Source organism: Danio rerio, chromosome 13, assembly GCF_052040795.2.
Source record: "Danio rerio strain M-AB ecotype USA chromosome 13, GRCz13ab, whole genome shotgun sequence".
Classification (NCBI taxonomy): Eukaryota; Metazoa; Chordata; class Actinopteri; order Cypriniformes; family Danionidae; genus Danio; species Danio rerio.
Window position 1 is genome coordinate 35,188,951 of NC_141033.1, and position 23,659 is coordinate 35,212,609.

The following is a 23,659-nucleotide window of genomic DNA, read 5'->3' on the forward strand; positions in this document are numbered from 1 at the left end:
TGAGTCTTCAAGTAGCATGTTATGACTAAATCACTAAATAATTAATCATTATTAATTATTAATTAATTAAATTATTTTAAATTATAAATTAATTAATAAAATAATAATTATATTAATCATTATGAATTATTTAGGCCGAATTTTAACCCAGTAAAGGGTAAATATAAATAAAATAAATAATTATTTTGAATTATTACTCTGTTGTGAATCAAACACAGCTAAAATAAGAACAAAAGATTTGTCGTAAACATAAACACAAGTAAAACATGGCATTTAGATGTAATTCATAGAAAATTTTATCATGAAAATTTGTGTGATGAGTGTTGGTTCCTTTCTTTATAAGATTTAACATTGCAAATAATTAAATCACTAAAATAAAATGAAAAAAAATATGATGCTTTAAAATTAACTGTAAATCAAAAAATACTTAAAAATATCATAATTAACATATTTTTTAACAATGAAAATAATAAAAAACAATTACAAGAAAATAGCATATTAGACTGATTTCCTAAGGATTATGTGATCTGAAGACTGAGGGGGATGCCCTCGTGTCAACAAGCTTTGCGCACCCTCAGGCCTAACTTTAGGCATGAATTTTTGTCACAACTAAAACGCCATGGAGAAGCGAGATCAGCCATCAGTGGTAGACTGTGGAGATATAACTAAGGCCTTACTCGCACTCTCTGTGTCATGTGCACTAACTCTCTCTCCTTTTTCTTGACTTTAGTCAATGACGGTGCTGCGCGCATCAGTTTCCCAGATTCGTCAGAAATTAAGCCACAAATTGACACAGGTAAAGAAAGGTTCAACTTCAGTCATGTCCATGTTATGAAGAACTATCAAAATGTCCTCTGTTGATTATATTAGACTTGTTTTCAATAGCGATTTTAAAACTTTTAACAAAGGAAGTCCTCAGCTATGCATAGACTATTATTAATCAGAAATTGAGTGTACACAGTTTTACGTTAGGAAATGCAGTCTTGAATTTACAAACAGTCGGCAAGTACCGCAGAACAGATGTAACACGCTGATAAAATTCAGTTTTCAGTCACGCTCATGTAAAAGTAATATTCAACTCATAAAGTTTTGCCTTCATTTATTTTTGTTTTCAGTTGTCATATAAAGCACGAGTCTTCAAACACATTTTTAAACATAATAGATGAACTCATTTCTAATAACTACTTTTTTGTCTTTCCCATGGTGACAGTTAAAGCATAATATTTGACTAGTTATTTTGCAAAATACAGTTGCAATCAGAATTATTAGCCCCCCTTTGAATTTTTGTTTCTTTTTTAATATTTCCCAAATTATGTTTAACAGAGCAAGGAAATTTTCACAGTATGTCTGATAATATGTTTTCTTCTCAAGAAAGTCTTATTTGTTTTATTTCAGCTAGAATAAAGGCAGTTTTTAATTAAAAAAAAAAAACATTTTAAGATCAAAATTATTAGCCCCTTTAGGCTATATTTTTTCGATAGTCTACAAAACAGACCATCATTATACAATAACTTCCCTAATTATCCAAAACTGCCTAGTTAACCTATTTAACCTAGTTAAGCATTTAGATGTCACTTTGAGCTGTGTCTTGAAAAATATCTAGTAAAATATTATTTATTGTCATCATGGCAAAGTTAAAATAAATCAGTTATTAGAGATAGGTTATTAAAACTATTCTGTTTAGAAATTTGTTAAAAACAATCTTCAATCTCTGAAACAAAAATTGGGGGAAAAATAAACAGGGGGTCTAATAATTCAGGGGGGTTGATAATTCTGATTGCAACTGTATTTGTATTCATAATAAAGTAACTTAATTAGGTTATGTTAACTAGGAAAGTTAGAATAATTAGTCAAGTTATTGTATAACTGGTTTATTGTGTAGACTTTAAAAAAAATCCTAAGGAGGATAATAAAATTAACCTTAAAAAAATGTTTTGTTTTTTTTTATTAAAAACTTTTTATTGAAGAAAAACTATAAGAAATAAGACTTATAAGGACTCTAGAAGAATTATTTTTGTTTTATAGGAAACACTGATATTTTTCTTGGTTTGTTAAAGATCATCTGGGAAATAATATTTTTAATTAATGGTAGGGCAAAAAAACAAAAAAAAAATAACTTCATCTGTATCTGTTAAAGTTTACAGGTGCAAAAATGTGTTATCCTACTACAATACAAAGTTACTTGTCAAATACATTTACTTATTTAATTAGCTTGTTCATAAAGACTGCAGAGTGATGCATGAAAAAAATGACTTTGAACAACTGTTTAAGTAATCTGTGATATATGTTAAAGTGTGCCCCCTAAAGGTACAAGTGGCCCCTGCCCGGTCCCCCAGTTACTCTGGTCTAGAACCTCTCCTATCCAAATGTTTTAACAGTAGCAGACAATAACTAACCATCCCACTGTTTTACTACAGCACACTGACGTAATGATTGAAATGGTCTGGAAATGTAAACCAGACACACCCACAGTAATATCCGTCTACGTCATACACTTCGTAATTCACACGCCACTAATCTCACACTATTTTACACTCGCGTCACTGTGACCTCACAGCCGCAACAGAAGATCCGCCTCAGTAACTGTTAATGTTTCCAGTGGTTGTACAGTTATGCAGCACATCTGGTCTATGCACCCCTGTCTTACCCTTCAGTAAGGCTGTCTCGCTGGCTTTGCCGGGTGTCTCTGGGACTGTGTTTGGTGAAGATCTCCAAGGCCAGGTCTTCATAAAGCTGCCTCTGATCTGGAGTCAGTGTTTCCAGAGACTCCAGCTTAATGAAGGCGCGTGAGCACGTACCAAACGCGCCGTTGGCAGAAGAGCAGATGGCTAACAGAGAGTAAATCTCCACAGCAGGGATAATGTCCTCATAATCACGGAGATGGAGAGCTAGGAATAGAGAAATAAGTCATTACTGCACTGCTGTACACTTGAGAAACAATGATTAAGCATTTAAAGCACACCAAATGCTAATCTTTTTAAGGATAATCTAATAACACTGTTTTATCAATTTAAGTGCATTATGATGCTATGATGACTCTACAGTTTTGTAGCGATTAAACAATAATTTTAAGATTTCAGTATAAGCAATCTATTGGTTATCTGTCATAACATGAAAATAATTTACAATCAGACAATTATTTGCAGTACATGCCCAACTATAAACAGCGGGGAAAATTAGTATTGAAAACGTCACCATTTTTCTCAGAAAACATATTTATAAAGGTGTTGTTGACTTTGAAATTTTCTTCGGATGTTGATAGCATGCACAAAAATCTATATATGCAAAGAAAACAAATCTAATTAGTTTACAAATGAAGTTGTGCAATAAAATGAAATGACACAGGGAAAAAGTATTGAACATCTGAAGAAAGGGAGGTGTAAAAGGGCATGGAAAGCCCAGACAGCAGCTGAAATCTCTCAGTAGTTCTTCAGCAATTATCTGCTCTTCGTCATTGTATATGAATATTCGCTGCTTCAGTCCAACGTCTACATTAGCAGGATGATGAAGATGAAACCAGGGTGGACATTTCAGCAAGACAATGATCCAAAACACAGACAAGGAAATTCTCAAATGCTTTCAAGGAAAGAAGATCAAGCTATAGAATGGCCCAGCCAATCACCTGACTTGAATCCAATAGAAAATAAAGATCAGATTTGATAGATGAGACCAAAAGAACTCATGTGACTTCATTCTCTACATATATCTTTAAGCTACTATCATTAAAAAAGCCTTTTATATATTTTTTTATATTAAATACGTTTCAGTAGTTCAGTACTTTCTCCTTGTGTCATTTCATAGCTATTTCACATAACTCATTTTCCAATTTTTTTTTCTTCTTTTTTTTATCTTTGTATTGTTTGGGTTTTTACCAAAATCTTGTTCAATTCACTGTCACCAGCTCCTTTAGAAATATTATTCTCAAGAAAAACATGATGTGTTCTGTATACCGTATATGCTGAATATTTAATAAATTAATATTTTTTTATCAATTTCTCAGTGAATATTGCCAATTATTTCCGGTGCTTTTAAAACAAAATTGTTTTATTAACAGTTATATTGATTATAATTTATGAAATTGTTATATTCAATAAAAAGAGTTTGGTCACCTAACAACTAATAGAAATAGCAAAAGAAAATGTTTAACCCAATTTAAACTCAAATTAGTCATAGCAAATATTCTTTATTGTTTCTTGTTGATTTTTCCTGTTTATTAAAATGATATATACTATTTCCACCAACATATTTCTTTGGGCGTACTGACTTTTGGACTGTGATATTAGGTTTTTATTTTTTGTATGATTAGTTCCAGTTTTTGCTTTGGTACTGATTAATCTAACACATAGGCACATATATATTATTGTAAAACATCCTATAGAAAGTATTAATATTACAACGAGATCTTTGAGGGGTCAACTCATTTATGCTGAGCACTGTATTTTAATAAAGCAATAAAAGCACATTTTAATATACAAAGAAAGCACAGAAGACATAAACATTGACCCACACAGACACATGCATGCACACCGCTTTTCCAGGTGGTCCAGAATATGATGTAAGCTGTGGTTTAAACGTTTTGTCTAGACTTTTGTGTAAGCAACTGACTTTAGCGAGGGTGTACATGTGAACCGAATGCTGTAAAGACTTGACTGTGAGTTTGTTTTCTCTGTTCAGGTGAGCGGTTCAACACTTTATTGCAGACAAGACCAGACATACCATGCATGCATACTCACACACACACACACATTCACAGTCCTCGTAATATTCCTATGGGGTTCATTACTTCGGTCTGTAGAAATAATTAGTAGTAATACTAAATGTGTTTATATGGTACACAGGGATTTTAGACAGATTTTGGTTCAATTTATGTATCTATTATTATGTTTTGTATCTATAGTTTATTTTAATTATTTTTTATTCTTTTCCTTTCGTCTTGTTTTACAGCACTGTGGTCAACTATTGCTGTGTTTATTTGTGCTTTATAGGTAAATAAACTTAATTAAATTTTTAAAAATCTATTTAAGACTGGAGAACAAAATATAAAGAGTGAGTGAAATGCATTAATTCATTTATTTTCTTTTGGCTCTGTCCCTTTATTCATCAGGGGTCGCCACAGCGGAATGAACCACCAACTCATCAAGCATATGTTTTACACAGCAAATGCCCTTCCAGCTGCAACCCATCCCTGGGAAACATCCATACACACTCATTCACACTCATACACTACGGACAATTTTGTTTATTCATTCCGACTATAGCGCATGTCATACCATAAGAATCTTATACCGGCCCATGCCTAACCCGGAGAAAACCCATACTAACACGGGGAGAACATGCATATATTCAAAAATATAATAGAATATAATCATATATATATATATATATATATATATATATATATATATATATATATATATATATATATATATATATATATATAAAACCTAATATTTAATAAAGTTAATAGTAAAAAATGTTTTATGAAATCAAGTTTTTAATAAAGATAGAGATAGACTTCTATGTTGTGCACGAGGTAGCTTAGATGCTTTTAATTAAATTAAAGTCCATTAGAAAATACAGATGGCATCTAAAAGTTCATGATGAGTTTCCATTTTGGTAACACTTCATTTTGATGGTCCAATTGAGTATTAGTAGACAGTCTGCTTAAGTTAATACCTGTTAATACTGCGCCTTCAACAGGCATTTAATTGGCTGTAAGAAACTTTGCAAGTACATGTCAACTTACACTAACCCTAACCCCAACCTAACAGTCTACTTATAATCTAATGAGAATTAGTTGGCATGTTGATGTAATGCAATTAAAATTCAACAAACGGAACATCAAAATAAAGTGTGTCCTCCATTTCTGTCATTTCTATAGAGAAATCAGCATCAGTTAATAAATATTTGCTAAGAATCAGGTTTGTAGCATTATATAATTTTTTTGTTGTGCCATATATTTCCACAAAAAGTCTTATTATTATTTTTTCCAACTAGAACAAAAGCAGTTTTCATTTTTAAAGAAAACATACATTTTAAGGACATAATTATTAGCCCTCTTAAGCTATATGTATTTTTTACCTACATGGCTACAAAACAAACCACTATTATACAATGACTTGCCTAGATACCCTAACTTGCAAAACAGGCTCATTCTGAAAACATAGTCCCGTGCCATTTCTGGAGACAGCGAATAATGTAGCCGGAGGTACATTTTATTTTTTAAGCGAACACTACGGAGCGGTATGACACTGTTCCTTTTGGCGCTTCCCAACTGACCGCTCATGTGGAGGGCTTTCCCGCTGCAACCAGTTTGTCCCATTAGCTCGTCGTGTACGTCAACTGACTTGAGATGTAGAGAGGAGACGACTACGACCGAGTTCAAACAGAATCCAAAAACTAAAATGAACGAGTGAATAACAGGGTCAGAATGTGGTAAAATCTGAAAACGTGGTAAAAACCAGACGGGGGCTTTTCTTTTTCTGGACAGCTTTTGTAAACCATCAAATAGGGAAGTAAGTGGGTGGGCGGGTTAATCGGTAAAATTAGTTGGGTTTAGGGAAAGATGGGGTTGGGTCAGTCGATTGGCCGGTCGCCCAGTCAATCATTCAGTCGGTCATCAGTGGCCTCTGGTGGGTTTATGCGAGAACAGCGTGGGAGCAAGAGACATTTCAGATACTAAAAAAAGCGCACAATGCGGCCTCTCACAGATTTGCGAAAACAAAAATGCAAAAATACGTACCTCCCGGGACGTATTTCGCGGTCTCCAGAAACGTCCACAGGACAACGTTTTCAAAATGAGCCTGGGTTGCTAACTTGCCTAGGTAATCTAATTAACCTAGTAAAGCCTTTAAATTGCTATTTAAGCTAAAGACTAGTATCTTGCAAAATATCTAGTAAAATATTATTATCTGTCATTATAGCGAAGATAAAAGAAGTCAGTTATTAGAAATGAGTTATTAAAGCTATTATGTTTAGAAAATTTCTCAGTTAAACAGAAATTAGGGGAAAATGAAAAAAAAAATGTGGCTAATAATTCTGACCTCAACTGTACAGTATATATGCCACTGATTACATAATGCTTGCAACAATAATAAACTAAATATACACAAATTGGGATAAAATCTTAATCAACACCTTCAATAGATCATAAATCTTGTAGTGGATAAGAATCATCAAAAATATCAGATTGCTGCTTTCTTAACAAACTATCTCTTGCCATTTGGCTGACATCCAAAAATCATATCATATAGTCTAAAACCAGCATAAGCTTTCGCAGTTAAGTATGTGTGCTTTAGCAGTTCATTGAGGCTTTATATAAGTCACCTGTCCTCATAGCCGCGTCCACCTTGCCATCGTACAGCTGTCTTTGCGCAAGCAGGAAGAAATGATAGGCCTCTGCCCCGCGCCAGGCGTCATCCAGGATACGACTGTCTGAAGACGACTCATCTTCCTCTAACAGTCCTGCTAATGCACTGGTAGCCTGAAATAAATCACACACAGACAAATTACCCACCACTAGGCTGTAAATGAGCCCTTCATCACAAGTTATTTCCTGCCCCCATGATGCTGTCGGACTCTGAGTCAGGCTACAGCTGCAGACTGCCACATTGAGAGGAACTGACCAAGTGCAAAGCAGTTGGAAACAGAAAGTCCTGTATGAGTATATGAACAGTCGAAGTACCTCTGATTTCTTGCCTTTGGTTTTGCTTTGCTGTGAGCTTTTGATCTGCGTGTGAAAGTCCTCCACCAGCAGGGCAGCGAGCACATATAGCTTCTTCACTCGCAGCGGTCGTGTTCTCTTTTTCGCCTCTTCTTCAGCAATCTATGTGAAATACATTATTTAAAAATCACCCACTTTTACCCTTTCATTTTGTAGACTTTGTTGCCTTCTTAACCCTAATGGCCAACGCACACCTCTCACCAGTGCTGCTATACAGCCATAGCACACTGCTAATCATGTAATATTGCTCATTTATTTATGTATATATATATATATATATATATATATATATATATATATATATATATATATATATATATATATATATATATATTCCAATAAATTACAATTAAAACATTTTTTTACAGACATAAGTCCTACAAAAAAATTACAAGTAAGCCCTGCTTAATATAGGAAAAGCTCATATATATATATATATATATATATATATATATATATATATATATATATATATATATATATATATATATATATATATATATTTATTTATTTATTTATTTTTTTATGGTAATGTGTTGCAAAGTTTTAGAGCATAGATCTGTCTTACTCTTAAGCGGGAACAATTACTAGGAGCTGAGCTGAGAACCTAAGTGTTCTTTGGGGGGAATACAATAGCAATTCTCTCCTTTATGGTCTTCCACAGAAATCCCTCCATAAGCTTCAACTGGTCCAGAACTCAGCTGCCCGCGTCATCACCACAACTCCTTTTCACCATATAGCCAACATTTTACAAGATCTGTACTGGCTTCCAATCTAATCCAGAGTCGATTATAAAATATTACTGTATATAAAGACATACTGAATCATGTCTTTGTATTTTTTCAACTTCTCAATTTTTATACTGTTGGTTAATTTTAAAATGATATATGTTGTACAACAACAATAATAATAAATTATTAAATTGTGGATATATATATGTTGTACAGTGACCTTGAGTTTCTTGACAGGCGCTTTAAATAAAATGTATCATAAATATAATAATTAATACAAACTTAAGGTTCAGATAAATAGGTAGGAGCAAGTCCATGTAGAGTTTTAAATACATAAGTTACTTCTCAAATGGATCAGGCTGTTTGTTCCACCTTTTTTAATAGATGTCGGAAAACGCACATCCATTTCAGTTTCTTAGCACTTTAATATGAACAATAATAGGGGGGATAGTTTGACCTGGTCAATTCCAACAGGAATTCTCATCCATTGGAAGTGCATTAAAAGTGGATTTGTAATCAGAGAAAAGAAAACATCCGGGGCTCAGCTAATACTAAAGTGTTTGTGGCTCAAAGTAGAGATTGTTCATGGGCAGCCAATGAGGTCTTAGGTTGGCATTAAGCTAATCTGTTGCAAATCCATATAGGTTTGTGTGGAAAGTACGATTGGCATAATGACAACTCATTTCCAAATCTGATCTTTCATTTGTGAAACAATAACTCCATTTATCAAGAAAATTTACAAGCATTACAGTACTATTTTACACACCAAATACAAGGTAATATCCAACAAACATAAACATAAAAATGTATTTTAAAAAAAACAACAACTTGTCACTTGCTTCAAACTACATAAGCTGCTACAATTGCTACCTTATACATGAGTTTGGCAGCATCCAGGAAGTGATGGGCTTTTCGGTAGAGCTCTACAGCCTCCAGAGTTTTGTTTTTCTCCAGCAGATGTGAGGCGTATTTGGACAGCAGGGGTCCAATTTCCTTCATACTGTGGTTTTTGGCAAGTTCCACAGCTTTGTTCCACTGAAAAAATGCACATAATTAAAATGTATTTTTTACTGTTGCACATTTGCTACCATCCAAACACTCATCACAGACAGGTTTCAGGAGCAGATGAGTGTGATGACGCTACAGCTGCATCTGGATCTTTCAGTAGAACTGATGATGAGCAGTGTGATCTCTCTGAACCTCTCATTTAAACTAATGAAAGAAGCATCATTATCTCTCAATGGCCAAAAAGCCAGAAAAAAAAAGGCAGTGAGTCAGAATGTATTGAGTGAAGACATGGGTCTTTTGACAAATGCATATTAAATAGGACTGTTAAGGTTTAAGAACACATAACACATTAATATTCAATTCAAAATTATAATGTTGCATTCTTGAAAGAGAAGCTGTGTATGTGTGTGCGTACAGTCCAAAGACATGCACTATAGGTGAATTGAATACTAAATTGAACGTAGTGTGTATGTGTGTGTGTGTGTGTGTGTGTGTGTGTGTGTGTGAGTGTGTGTGTGTGTGTGTGTGTGTGTGTGTGTGTGTGTGTGTGTGTGTGTGCATGTGTGAATGAGTGTGTATGGATGTTTCCCAGTTCTGGGTTGCAGCTGGAAGAGCATCTGCTGTGTAAAACATATGCTAGATAAGTTGGCGGTTCATTCCGCTGTGGCGACCCCTGATAAATAAAGGGACTAAGTCGAAGGAAAATTAATGAGTTAATGAATTTAGAAATGAAATTTAAACATGTTTAACAAAGGTAAAATTAATTAAAGCCTTTTGCTTCTTAAAATTTGCATAAATAAATTGGTAAGTGTTTAAAAATACATAAAATGTGATTAGAAGCTAATGTGCAAACTACAAAGACATAAAAAAATATATTAACTAAATAACTAAATGAATAATAATTTATTAGAAATAAATAGCCCTGATATACTATGATTTTGAGCGTAAAAAATTTAAATAATAGTTTTACATATAAACCATTTACCATTCATAACATATTAAAACCTTAGTTGTAACAAGGCTATATTCCGTGTAGATTTGTATATAAATGCTCACCTGGTTTAGATGCACACAGGCATCCACAGCTGCTTTGGGCTGGTTACATTTCAGAAACGCGCTGACGGCCTGCTCGCACATTCCCACAGTAACAAACATCTGACCAATATCCTGTACACACAATAGTTTTCAGACAATCTGAACTAAACTTGTTTGCATGGTCTGCTGAGAAAGAATTTAAGAGATATTAAAAAGAGAGAGCACCCACTGGTAGCAGTTTATGGTTTTCCGGCAGGGAGTTTGCAAGTCTCTCCAGACCATCATAGTCCTCCAGCATATAATAACATTCAGCTAAACGCTCCTGGTTTCGGCCTTGCAGGTAATACTGGACTGCATTCAACCTGTAGATCACACATACTTCAAAGTCAGCATAAATGGGAGGTTACAATATTTTTTTCTTCACTACTGTGACATACATGAGACATCAAATTAGAGAAAATGTACAATTTATTATAAGTGGAGTAAGCCTAACAGGAGGGAAGCTAACCTAAAAAGAAAATATTGTGTTGGGGGAAGGGGGAGAGAGAAGCCAATCTTTCCAAATCTGCAATTCTAAATATTGCATTTTTAAAATGCAAGTTAAAGCCATCCCAAAATGGCTAACCATCCACAAAAAAAAAAAAAAAAAACACACTGGAGGACAGTTTAATGCTGAAGATCTCAATGGTCAATCAGTTCAAACGTGCAACTGGAATTGCTCAGCAGTCCAGTGCTGAACAGGTTATGCATCTTCTTTAGCAAAAAGCATGTTGTGTGGACAGCCAACCTAGAGCCCTGATGTAAACCTATCTGAAAACCTCTGGAAACCCCTTGTTAACAGAGTTAAACCAATGAACTGTGGAAGAGACTGAAGAAGAGTCTCACAGCAGAGCAATGAAAAACATTTGTGATGTCTTGTGTATTAGTGATATCCGCTGCAGAAAACATATGATGGATAAGTTGGTGGTTCATTCCGCTGTGGTGATCACTGATTAATAAAGGGACTAAGCTGAAAATAAAATGAATGATTGAAAGATTCCAACAAAATAAATGGGTTTTGTTAAAGTGCCTTGGTTATTTTGTAAAGCCCTATTCTACTAGCATACTGTAGCCACAGCAAAATGTATTCAAATTCTGAACAATAAATAAAACGTCTAGACAAGAAAAAAAAAAGTTGAATAAACTTTATTTATTCAATCTTACAAAAACATTTGATTTGGTTTATGGCTAAATGAGTGTATGTCACTGAAGCATGTAACAATCAGCTGAATTCATTCAACACTTGTACAGCAGCCTACCATTTTTGTCTGTCTGCAAAGTAGTCTCCAATGGCGTTGTAAGCCTGCTCCAGAAGAGCATCATCAGAGTCACCTGATCCTGTCTTCAACAACTGCAGAACCCTGAACCAATCACCGAGCTTTATGCGCAAACTGATTGCCAAATCCCTGAAGAGACCAGAGGAAGCAGGATGAAAAATGAACATTCAAAATAAATCGATTTTTGTTGGTTTTTAATTTAAATAATTAAAATGTTGGCTAGAACCACATAAACAAAACTCCACATCCAGACCAAGAGAAACATATTTGGAAATGGATTTGAGTGCTTTTTTTTTTTTTTTTTTTTTGCATCCATCTGTGTAGTTTATTAAATCTGATACTCCATTAAATTAAAATATGCTAATTTATTGTTAAATGCCAGAAAAAAATCAAACAGCTATTGTTTGGTAAAAAGAACAAAAAAATAGTAAAAATATGTATGTAATATATATAAACAGAAATATAAATCAGTACTATTTGTAATATGGCATTGAAGGAGTGCCTTCATTAAAAAGAATAAGTACTATATATTTACATTTTAGTGTTGGAATTATTTATTTTAGATTGATTTTATTTTAAACGCGTTTCTTGTCTAAGCAACCTGTCTAACTTTAAGTTTAGTCTATGAGCTATATTATACACACAAGCTAAACTTAAATTCCATGTTCCTTTTAGTTTCATCTAACAAGTTAACAAGACAAAGGTTTTATGACCTGTATTTTGTATTAAAACTTACCAAACATAGAACATAAGAGAGAAATCAAAATTGAATGTTTATTTTGCTTGTGCACATTGCACCGAAGTTCATTTGAAACCCACTGGTTCATTTGAGACCCACTCTTTGACTATGTTCACATCGACATCAGTAATCAAATTATTTGCCATAATCTGAATAAGACAGTAATATGATTAAGATGTTTACATCATACACATTTTTATAACAAAAATTCCAGAACTTTTCCAGGACTTTCAAGTCAATTTTCATGACCTAATGTTTCATGTAATGTCTACATATATAAAAATACTTCTATTATAAAGCCGCGATCACGCTGCTCTTTTCACTCCATAGACTTCCATTTATAGGTATGCGAATGCATACAGCAAGCACGTGTTTCGCATTTCACTGCATTAGAAAGTTCAAGCTTGGTGAATTCTTACCAGCAAAATCACATCAGGTGATTGCGTGAGACCAATAGAAGATCATTTAAAATAATACATTTAAAATATGGAGCAATCGCTCACTTTTATTAATGTCTAATCATATTGTTTAACTCCGCCCCTTTTCACAGCGCTGTACGACAGAAATTTGCAAGCAAAAGCTCTACTGTGACCTCAGCTAGTGTGACAGTCGCTTTGGACAAAAATGTCTGCTAAATGACTAAATGTAAATGTAATTTCCAGGCCTGGAAAATGCCATGTCAAATTTCCATGACTTTTCCAGGTTTTCAATGACTGTTTGAACCCTGTTACATGAGTTGCTTTTTGAATGTTCCTTTCATGATCCTGTTTTACATGTTATAGCACATAATTTGATTATTGTCATTGTGTCACTGCGTTATCCACACTTCCTCTGGAGTTTCATGTAATTTCGGGTCTTTCATTTTTAATTTGTCAACTTTTAATTTGTCGACTTACTACAATTTGGCACTTCCACTTTTTTTGGGAACTTTTCATGCATGCCACCGTGTCAAACGATAAATTGGATGCGAGTATGAACTGCTGGAAGAGTGTTGTTTTAATGAAATTTGATAACGCACACCGTATGGGAAAAAAACTCAGCGTTTTGCGATGCAGGTGTCTGTGGTCTTTCTCTGACTTGGGTAGATGCAGAGAATAGTGTCAAACAGTCGTGTGTGTTTAGAATATCTTTTCACAAAATGCGGCGAAAGTCCTTCATGATAGTTAGTTTGATTAAGGTGTTTAAATGCAACTAAAATCGGCATACTCCACATGTCCTAATTTAATTTCTGTTTAGTTCGATTATGACCTAAATCGGATTTAATTAATCAAAAACATTTTAATTAAATTAAATACAAAAAATTAATAAATAAAAAAGAATTTAAATAAAAATCTCTGTTTACATGGTAGACTTTTAATCAGAGTATTGTCCTAATCAAATTATTGGTGTCCATGTAAACACTCTTTTTGTTTTTATTTAAACCAAAACATGCCAAATGTGGACACATCAAAAGTGTGTAAGTGACTTTAAGTATACATGCATATTTACCTGCGATCCATGTCCAGGTACATCCTCTCTGCCTCCTCGAACCTGCTAAAGTAAGCAGCCACCTCAGCCTGCTTCATGGCTTCACTCTGCAGGTTGCTCAATCTCTTCACAAACTCAATACCCTGATAGTCCCGACAGCGCACAAATGCCTGCTCAGCCATCTTCAAATCCAGCTTCTGCAGCGCTGCTTCTGCCAACAGACGCCTGGAAGCCAACGCATAAATAACTGACTCAATTTATTAAGTACAGAAAATTTGTAACTTCACGATCAAAACCTTAAATCTATATTTATAGAAGCTGACAGACACGTAAGTTGTGATAAAATTATTTAATTGGAGTATCTGTGACGGTGAATAGCAAGATGTGATTAACAAAAGACACTTAAAGGGATAGTTCACTCAAAATTGACAATTCTGTCATAAATAACTTTCCCTTCACTTGTTAGAAAGCTGTTTGACCTCATTCTTCTGTTGAGAACAAATGAAGACTTTTTGACCAAGCATTGACTTCTGTAGTAGGAAAAACAAATACTATGGAAGTCAATGCTTACAGGTTTACGGCTTCCTTCAAAATAACTCATAAAGGTTTATAACTGCTTGAGACGGCAACAGCAACGAGTAAACAGTGAGTAAATTTTCACTTTCTTGGGTGAATTATCCCTTTAACTGAAGGACTGACAGTTTTCTGAGAACTGAGGTACAGCAAGTGCACAAAAAGGATGAAAAGAGTCTGTCAGGGATCTTTTCATGTGCTCATGGAAAGCTAAGAAAACCTTTGACCTCAGGCATGTTGGCATGTTAAGGATGGGCAGGACCAAACAACAGAGTTTTTCAGCTCTTACACTTGCATTCAAGCAAACACACACAGAATGAAAGAGGAAGCAGACACATGGCTTCTTTCTTTTACACCATGTTCCTGTAATATTCCTTCTCCGGTTCCTGTCAAACAGTTTCAGCAGTAATTTTCCTCACTGGGTAACATACTAAAAGGTGAATCTTACACAAACTTTCATGCTTACATTTAATAAGCATAATATGACTTCTTTAAAGTCACTTAAACAAATGCTTATATACAAATACTTCAGTAACATGATATATAAATACAGAAATACTAAAAAATATATGTTTATTTTCTAGATTAGGGGGTCAAATGTGACATAGACATACTCTTGAGAGATCTTAGAAAGATTTACTTTGGAAATTGTAAGTATTTTCTGTTAGATGAAGGTATAATGCTTTAAAGCACTGGTGGAGGACATTATACATGAGCTAACATGACACTATTGTTTACCTCCATGACTCTGCAGCAAGAGTCCAATCTGAAATTCCTCCTTGTGCTGTGAGAACTGACAGAGCCACTAAAACTCCAGTGGGCCGCTAAATCAATAGAGCCGCTGCAAGACTGCTATGTTTTATGGCTACAGGTAACATCTCTCCTTCTCTCTCATCTCTGTCTTAGGTGAAGATTTATTTCTTCTAAATGAACACAACCCAAAACAACTGCAGAGAAAAGTGCTTCTTTATATTACAGCTTATTTTATTTTATATTAAAAACCGCATTCTCAAAGGCCAGGTAGTACTGTACTGTAGGAAAGGCTCAGCAGAGTGCACTTGTATTGGTTTTTAACTTGCCCAGTCAGTGCCAGGATCATCATTCAGATCATAAAACTGTACTTCACACTTCATTCAGACTATAAAACTGGACCTCATATTTTCCACCTCCAAGTAACATGCACATATTTAGCAATGCTGCAACCTTTCAAATCTCTAAAAAGCAGAATAAACACACACAAATGCACACATCATGTTTTACCGACCTGTTCCTTATTGCGTAACTTTGCTCTCAATTGTGTATTCCTCTTTCCTTGTGCAGATCTGCTTGAAATAACAACTAAACCGCCTCATTTATTTTGTGGAATGAGTGTGAGTCTCACCAGAGGCGCGGATGGGGATTGTCCTCGATAAACTGAGAAGCGTCTTCAATTCCAACCTTCTCAATCAGCGCCCTGCTGTCCCTCAGTGAGCGGATCTCAAAGTTCATTAAATAATCTTTATTGGGCACGTCTGGATCCTACAAAATAAAAGTTACATTGAGGGTTCATCCATCATTTAATGCATTAGGATGCATGTTTTAATAATATAGAGATATGACACTTCATTCTCATTTTATACAATTATTATGGTGGCTTAAGAAAGCCAACATACTGCCATACTACATAAACTTTTTATTCTTCTATATGCATCTCCAACCAGATGTTTAAGCAGCAGAATGTCTTTTCCAACTGGTCCGACATATGGTTTTCCGAAAACTGACCCTGAAAATGTGCTATATGCACACAGACTTTTAATTTTCAGCCAGGCAGCCCAAGGGCTTCCAGTGAACTGTCTTTCCATTACAAAATTGTCATGTTTAAGATCTGATTTCTTTAAAACTCTGCGATCTTCACTGCCTGTTAGATATACGATATAAAGTGGGTCTCAGACTGGACAAAAAGCACTGCATTAAAATAGATTTCCCCCCGCCATGTCTTTAAAACAGAGCGTTTATTTTACCCCAGTATTTTCAATGGAATTTCTTCACAAGCCTGTTGCTACTGACACCGCTAGTTGTTACAATGGTCTTTCATCTCGTATTTCGCTTGAACAACTAAATGAATGCTTAAGTTTATTAAAATTAATGTATAGTAATTACTGTACATTACAACATTGATGCTGTAAAAACACCAGAAGTTTATTGTAGGCTTTAAAACTCTAGCTGTGCATGGAGCCCATTCGGAAAAGTCCCATTGACTTAACATTGGACCAAACTTTGTGACCTCATAACTTTGTGCCAGACTGTCATACAGGCTTAAGGTTGGGCTCATTTAACTCAGACTACCAATCTGTCAATCACTGGTGCTTTTTCAACTTACTAGTCAACCCTAGCAAACACTTTCGGCATCCTAGCTACTGTCCCATAGACTTCCATTGTAAAAAAAAAAAAAAACTTCATCGACTTTTCAAAAACTGTCATTGACTTTACATTAAACATACTAACAACATACCAATCCATACTAACTGGATTAGTATGTTGTTAATATGTCCAATGTACTACACTGATATATAATGATATATATTAGAAACAAACTAACAACATACAAACATACTAATCGCATTAGAAAAATTTTAACAATATACCATTCCATACTAAAACATAGCAACAAACATACTAATCATACTAGCAACATGCTAATGCATACTATAAACATACTAGCAACATGCTAATTCATACTAGAATCATGCAAATTTATGTTAGCAACCGCCTAGCAATCACTCAGAACACCTTAGCAACCACCTAGCAACGACATAGAACATCTTAGCAATAGCCTAGCAACACCCTAGGAACTGCCTAGTTATTCCACAGCAATCACTCAGAACACCCTAGCAACCACCTAGCAACACCTAGAACATAGCAACCACTTACAACACCCTAACAACCGCCTAGCAACACCTTAGCAACCACCTAGCAACCACTCAGAACACCCTAGCACCTTTCTAGCAACACCTAGAACATAGCAACCGCCTACAACTCCCTAGCAACCGCCTAGCAACACCTTAGCAACCACCTAGAACAACATAACAACTCCTCAGCAACCACCTAGCAACACCTTAGCAACCACCTAGCAACCATTTAGAATACCCTGGCAAAACACTGGAGCAACCTACTTATCTGCCTACTTATCTCTCTATGCCAACTGTGTTAAACTTATTCAATTCTTTAAACTCTTAAACTAGTTCAACCTTTCGGACTAGGCTTTCTCAAGCCACCATAAAGTTTGTCCACAAAGTTTTTTTAGTTTATTTATTTCAAATAAAATTCAGCTTCCATAATAAACTGATTTAACACATTTCAACCAACCCTCATGATCTCATCCAGAAGAACAGATTTGATCTCCAGATCCTCAAAGTGGCAGATGAAGCCAGATGTTTGAATTGGCTCCTGTGTTCAAAGCAGAACATAAATATGACATGAGAGAACCCTCACTCACACTGCTACAAATTAAAACAACTAGTCTTTTTTATTCAAACTTCATAAAGATTACTTAAAATGCATGTTTGGCATTTGGGTTAATACAGTGTGCAATGCGAGAACTGAATCTATCAACCATACTTCCTGCTATCTTTGTAAATATAACATCTGTGGGTGGTCTTTAAACTACAGGCCATGTGCTCTGATTTAAGGCTGGTTTGTGTGAGTGTGTACTGGTTTTGGTGGTTTACAAGAACAGTTTATTGTATAATGACAGGGGTATGACCAAAATGTACTGAAAGGTTTTACGGGGACATGCCTGAAAATATGCTTAAAAAGTAATTCTTAATAAATGGGTGGAATGTATTTCAGATAGAAGACATGATTTTGTTTCTATAAATAAATAGAAGATGCTCAACTTATAGATAAATATATGCCAATATGTGTATTCGTATATGATTCAACAATAACATAACATATTCACAATGTATTATGTCTAATACCTATGTGTATAATTATGGTCATTTGAAATTATTCTCAAAGGATTTTAATTAGGACACGTTCTCACCATGAATGTAAACACTTTTACTTCTTTTTTTCCTTTTTCTTGTAATTTCTTTACAGTTTTTTTGCAATTTGTTGATAATTCAACATATTGTGAGTACTAAGCATGCTTAGTACACCTGGTAATAATGTATTTCAATTGTTTGTCATTAAGTCACATACTGAGGTCAAAATGTACCTTAAAATGTTGTGTGATTGTACTCAAATAAGTGTTGACAATAAACATAAAATATATTTTTTTTAAATAATCTTTTTGACATTCAAATTTTGCCACAGGTTTCCTGTGAGGATTGAGTTTTAGAGGTAGTGGTGAAGTAGGACCATACAGTGCCTCTGAAAGGTTTTCATAGCGCTTCACTTTTTCCAATTTTTATGTTACAGACTCATTCCAAAATGCATTTAATTATTTATTTCCTCAAAATTCTACACACAATACGCTATAATGACGATGTAAAAAAATGTTTTTTGTAATTGTTGCAAATTTATTAAAAATAAAAACCTGACAATTCACATGTACATAAGTATTCACAGCCTTTGAAACTCTGAATTTAGCTCAGGTACATTCTGTTTCCACTGATCATTCATGAGATGTTTCAGCTGCTTCATTGTAGTTCACCTGTGGTAAATTCAGTTGATTGAACATGATTTGAAAAACCATTCACCTGTCTATATAAGGTCCCATGGTTAACAGTTCATGTCAAAGCACAAACAAAGCATGAAGACAAAGGAATTGTCTGTAGATCTCCGAGACAGGATTGCCTCGAGGCACAAGCCTTGGGAAGGTTACAGAAAAATTTCTGCTGCACTGAATATTCAATGAGCACAGTTGCCTCCATCATCCGTAAGTGGAAGATGTTTGGAACCACCAGGACTCTTCCTAGAGCTATCCGGCCATCTAAGCTGAGTGATCAGGGGAGAAGGGCCTTAGTCAGGGAGGTGATCAATAACCTAATGGTCGCTCTGTCTGAGCTCCAGCATTCTTCTGTTTAGAAAGGAGAACCTTACAGAAGGACAACCATCTGTGCAGCAATCCACCAATCAAGCCTGTATGGTAGAGTGGCCAGATTGAAGCTTCTACCTGCCTGAAATTTGCCAAAAGGCTTTTGAAGGACTCTTAGACTCTTTGGAGTGAATGCCAGGTGTTACATTTGGAGAAAACCTGAATGAAAACCTGCTTCAGAATGCTCTTGACCTCAGATTGGAACGACGGTTCATCTTCCAGCAAGACAATGGACCAAAGCACACCGTCAAAATATCAATGGAGTGGCTTCACAACAACTCTGTGAATGTTCTTGAGTGTCCCAGCCAGAGCCTAGACCTAAATCCTGTTGAACATCTTCGAAGAGATCTGAAATTGGCTGTACACCGTCGCTTCCAATCCAACCTGATAGAGCTTGAGAGGTACTGCAAAGAAGAATGGGCAAAAATTCCCAAAGGCAGGTGTGCCAAGCCTGTGGCATCATATTCAAAAAGACTTGAGGCTGAAATTGCTGCCAAAGGCTTATCAACAAAGTATTTAGCAAAGGCTGTGAATTTACTTACTTATGTACATGTGATTTTTCAGGTTTTTTAAGTTTTAATAAATTTGCAACAATTTCAATAAATATTTTTTCACATTTTCATTATGGGGTATTGTGTGTAGAATGTATGAAAGTATGAATACTTTCCGGATGCACTGTATTATTAGACATTTTTACTGTATTAATACATTATGTATATTAAAAAGTGCCACTCTGTGTGTTTGAAAGGAGCAGCACTTCCTGATCCTTTCATATCTCAGACTACAGTAGCTTTGACATTACTTATTTTCTTCTTTTTTATTAAATTTCATTCTCTACAGCAGGGGTCACCAATCTCGGTCCTGGAGGCCCGGTGTCTCTGCAGGATTTAGCTCCAACTTGCTTCAACATACCTGCTTGGATGTTTTAAGTATGCATAGTAAGACCTTGATAAGCTGTTCAGATGTGTTTGATTATGGTTGGAGTTGAGATCTGCAGAACACTGGCCCTCTAAAAACAAGTTTGGTGATCCCTGCTCTACAGTATGTCTCACCTCAGGGTCCAGGTTTCTGAAGACATACATTCGGGTTTTCTCCATCATGGAGAACAGATCTGGGTTGTCATTGGCCCATTTCATATCCCAGACATCCTTGCGCTCAAATTTAGATGGGTCTCCAGCTGTAGACCCGCCCTCTGCATCTCCCATTGAACCTCGCGTCTCTACATCCAAAAAGGTCAACACTCCTGTGATGTCTATTATAGCCAGACGACTGAAAAAACAAACAATACAAGCAAGTACAAACTAAATATCAACATGGAAGCATTATTAGCATAAAATTTCATAAATCATATATATCTAAGAGTTCTAATGAGACAAAAAGAAAAAGGAGAAAAGGTAAGAAAGTAATCAGACCTGGAGTTACAATTAAGGGAGAGCTGATACGGTCTAGATGTGAGAGAATATTTCTGCAGGAGGCTGATGTTGGGCAGGCTGTATCTCTGTAAGATACCAGACTCACGTCCCTGCAGATATAAAAAACCACAGACACATCACTCTCACAGAAGCTTTGGGATGTAAAAGTGTGTGCTTGCGTAAATCAGACATACCACTAGGAGCATCTTGTCTGATGCTGTGATGCAGCAGATCGGATCTCTGGTAGCCTGAAACCCATAAAACAAAAACATAAGACTCATTTTAGAGTCTTAGCGTTTCAAGCATTTTCCAAACAGGAAAAACATACAAAAAACAAAAGTATCATTTATAGTAAACTGAATAAAATGTTAATGTAAAATAATGCAAAATGCTTAAGTATTGAAAGGAACATTTGGTTCTATCCCAGACCCTGACATGATAAAATGTACAATGTATGGAATGTATCATGGAGTATATCATGTGTCATGTGACCCTGACATGTGTGTATGTGTATGGAATGTATTTTTAGAGTTTATATGTATAGAGTGTATCATGAGGGCATATGTATGTAGTGTATCATGAGTGTCTATATGTATAGAGCGCATGGTGTGCACATGTATGAAGTGTGTTTATGTATAGAGGGAATCAGGTCCTTTCCTGTCAAGGGGGTTCTTCAAATCCCAATAGCTCAGTGGAATTGTGACCCAGACCCTGACATGAATGTATCATGGATAGAATGTACCATGTGTGTATGTATGGAATGTAATGTGTGTATATGTATAGAGTGTATCATGTATGTATATGTATGGAGTGTATATGTATAAAGTGTATCATGTGAGTATATATGGAGTGTGATGTGTGCATTTGTGTAGTGTATTGTGTTCATAGGTCCTTTCCTGTCAAGTGTATCATGAAGTGTGCATATGCACGGAGTGTATCATGTGACCCTGACATGAGTATATCATGTGTGCATATGTATGGATTGTATATGTATAGAGTCTATCATGAGTGCATATGTATGGAGTAAATCATGAGTGTCTATATGTATAGAGTGCATCGTGTGCACATGTATGGAGTGTGTATATGTATAAAGTGTATCATGTGTGCTTATGTATGGAGTGGATCAGGTCCTTTCCTGTCAAGAGGTTCTTCATAGCTTAGCAGAATTGTGACTCAATGTGTGTGTATATATGAAGTGTAATGTGTGCATATGTATGGAGTATATCATGTGTCATATGACCCTGACATGTGTGTATATGTATGGAATGTATTTGTAAAGAGTATATGTATGTAGTGTATCATGAGTGTGTATATATTTATGGAGTAAATCATGTGTGCATATATGTAAAGAATTTATCATTTGTGTATAAGTATGGAATGCATTTGTAGAGTGTATCATGTGTGCATATGTTTGAAGTGTGTATATGTATGGAATGTATTTGTAGAGTATGTATGTATAGAGTGTATCATGAGTGCATATGTATGTGGTGTATCATGAGTGTCTATATGTATAGAGCGCATCGTATGGGTTGTGTATAAGTATGGAGGGTATCAAGTGTGTATATGTATAAAGTGAATCATGAAGTGTGCATATCTACGGAGTGTATCATGTGTGCATATGTATGGAATGTATATGTATAGAGTGTATCATGAGTGCATATGTATGGAGTGTATCATGAGTGTCTATATGTATACAGTGCATCGTGTGCACATGTATGGAGTGTGTATATGTATAAAGTGTATCATGTGTGCTTATGTTTGGAGTGGATCAGGTCCTTTCCTGTCAAGAGGTACTCAATGTGTGTGTGTATATCTAGTGTAATGTGTGCATATGTATGGAGTATATCATGTGTCATATAACCCTGACATGTGTGTATATGTATGGAATGTATTTGTAGAGAGTATATGTATGTAGTGTATCATGAGTGTCTATATGTATAGAGTGCATCTTGTGCACATACTCTATGGAGTGGATCAGGTCCTTTCCTGTCAAAGGGTTCTTCAACTCCCAATAGCTCAGTGGAATTGTCACTCATCTTTCACACCAGAGACCGGGGTTCAATCCCAGACCCTGACATGAGTGAATCATAGATAGAATGTACCATCTGTGTATATGTATGGATTGTAATGTGTGCATATATATGGAGTGTAATGTGTGTATATGTATAAAGTGAATCATGTGTGCAATTGTGTATATGTATAGAGTGTATTGTGTGCATAGGTATAAAATGTATGTAATGTAAAATGCTTTAAGTATTTCTGAATATAATCTGTTTCGAAGGGACAGAAATATAGGCAGAGGGGGAGGTGTGTTGGTTTATGTTAAAGAGTCACTTAAATGTTGTCCTATTGAATGGTCACATGAAACAGACCTGGAATGTATTAGGTTAAATATTTCCAGAAATATTAAGAAATGTCATTTAATGTAATTTGCTTGTATAGGCCAGCATCTGCTGATATTAGTTTTTATGAAAATTTTTACAAAATTTTAAAGGAATGTGATCAGACAAAAGAAATGCTAATCATGGGGGATTTTAATATAAACTGGGAAAATAAAACAGATAGGAAAAAGCTCAAAGAAATTGTAAGTAAGTTTAGTTATATCCAATTAGTCAAAGGCCCAACAAGAGTAAGT

At 35.1% G+C, this 23,659-nt stretch overlaps 1 protein-coding gene across 3 annotated transcripts in view; it reads right to left on the bottom strand.

The window, feature by feature from the left end:
- wdr35 (WD repeat domain 35) overlaps positions 1-23,659 on the bottom strand; it is a 48,068-nt gene that overhangs the window by 749 nt on the left and 23,660 nt on the right. For 2 of the 3 annotated variants that reach the window (NM_001145589.1, XM_087278267.1), the window contains 13 exons: positions 21,219-21,272; positions 21,025-21,134; positions 20,665-20,881; positions 17,938-18,018; positions 15,974-16,110; positions 14,041-14,244; positions 11,796-11,942; positions 10,727-10,859; positions 10,519-10,629; positions 9,325-9,489; positions 7,685-7,825; positions 7,327-7,483; positions 2,648-2,888 (listed from right to left, as the gene is read on the bottom strand). In NM_001145589.1, the coding sequence (NP_001139061.1) occupies positions 2,648-2,888; positions 7,327-7,483; positions 7,685-7,825; positions 9,325-9,489; positions 10,519-10,629; positions 10,727-10,859; positions 11,796-11,942; positions 14,041-14,244; positions 15,974-16,110; positions 17,938-18,018; positions 20,665-20,881; positions 21,025-21,134; positions 21,219-21,272 (1,898 nt within the window). Of the gene's footprint in view, positions 1-2,647; positions 2,889-7,326; positions 7,484-7,684; positions 7,826-9,324; positions 9,490-10,518; positions 10,630-10,726; positions 10,860-11,795; positions 11,943-14,040; positions 14,245-15,973; positions 16,111-17,937; positions 18,019-18,615; positions 19,145-20,227; positions 20,882-21,024; positions 21,135-21,218; positions 21,273-23,659 lie in introns of those variants that run through there. The other variant, XR_015505305.1, reaches the window with a different exon arrangement.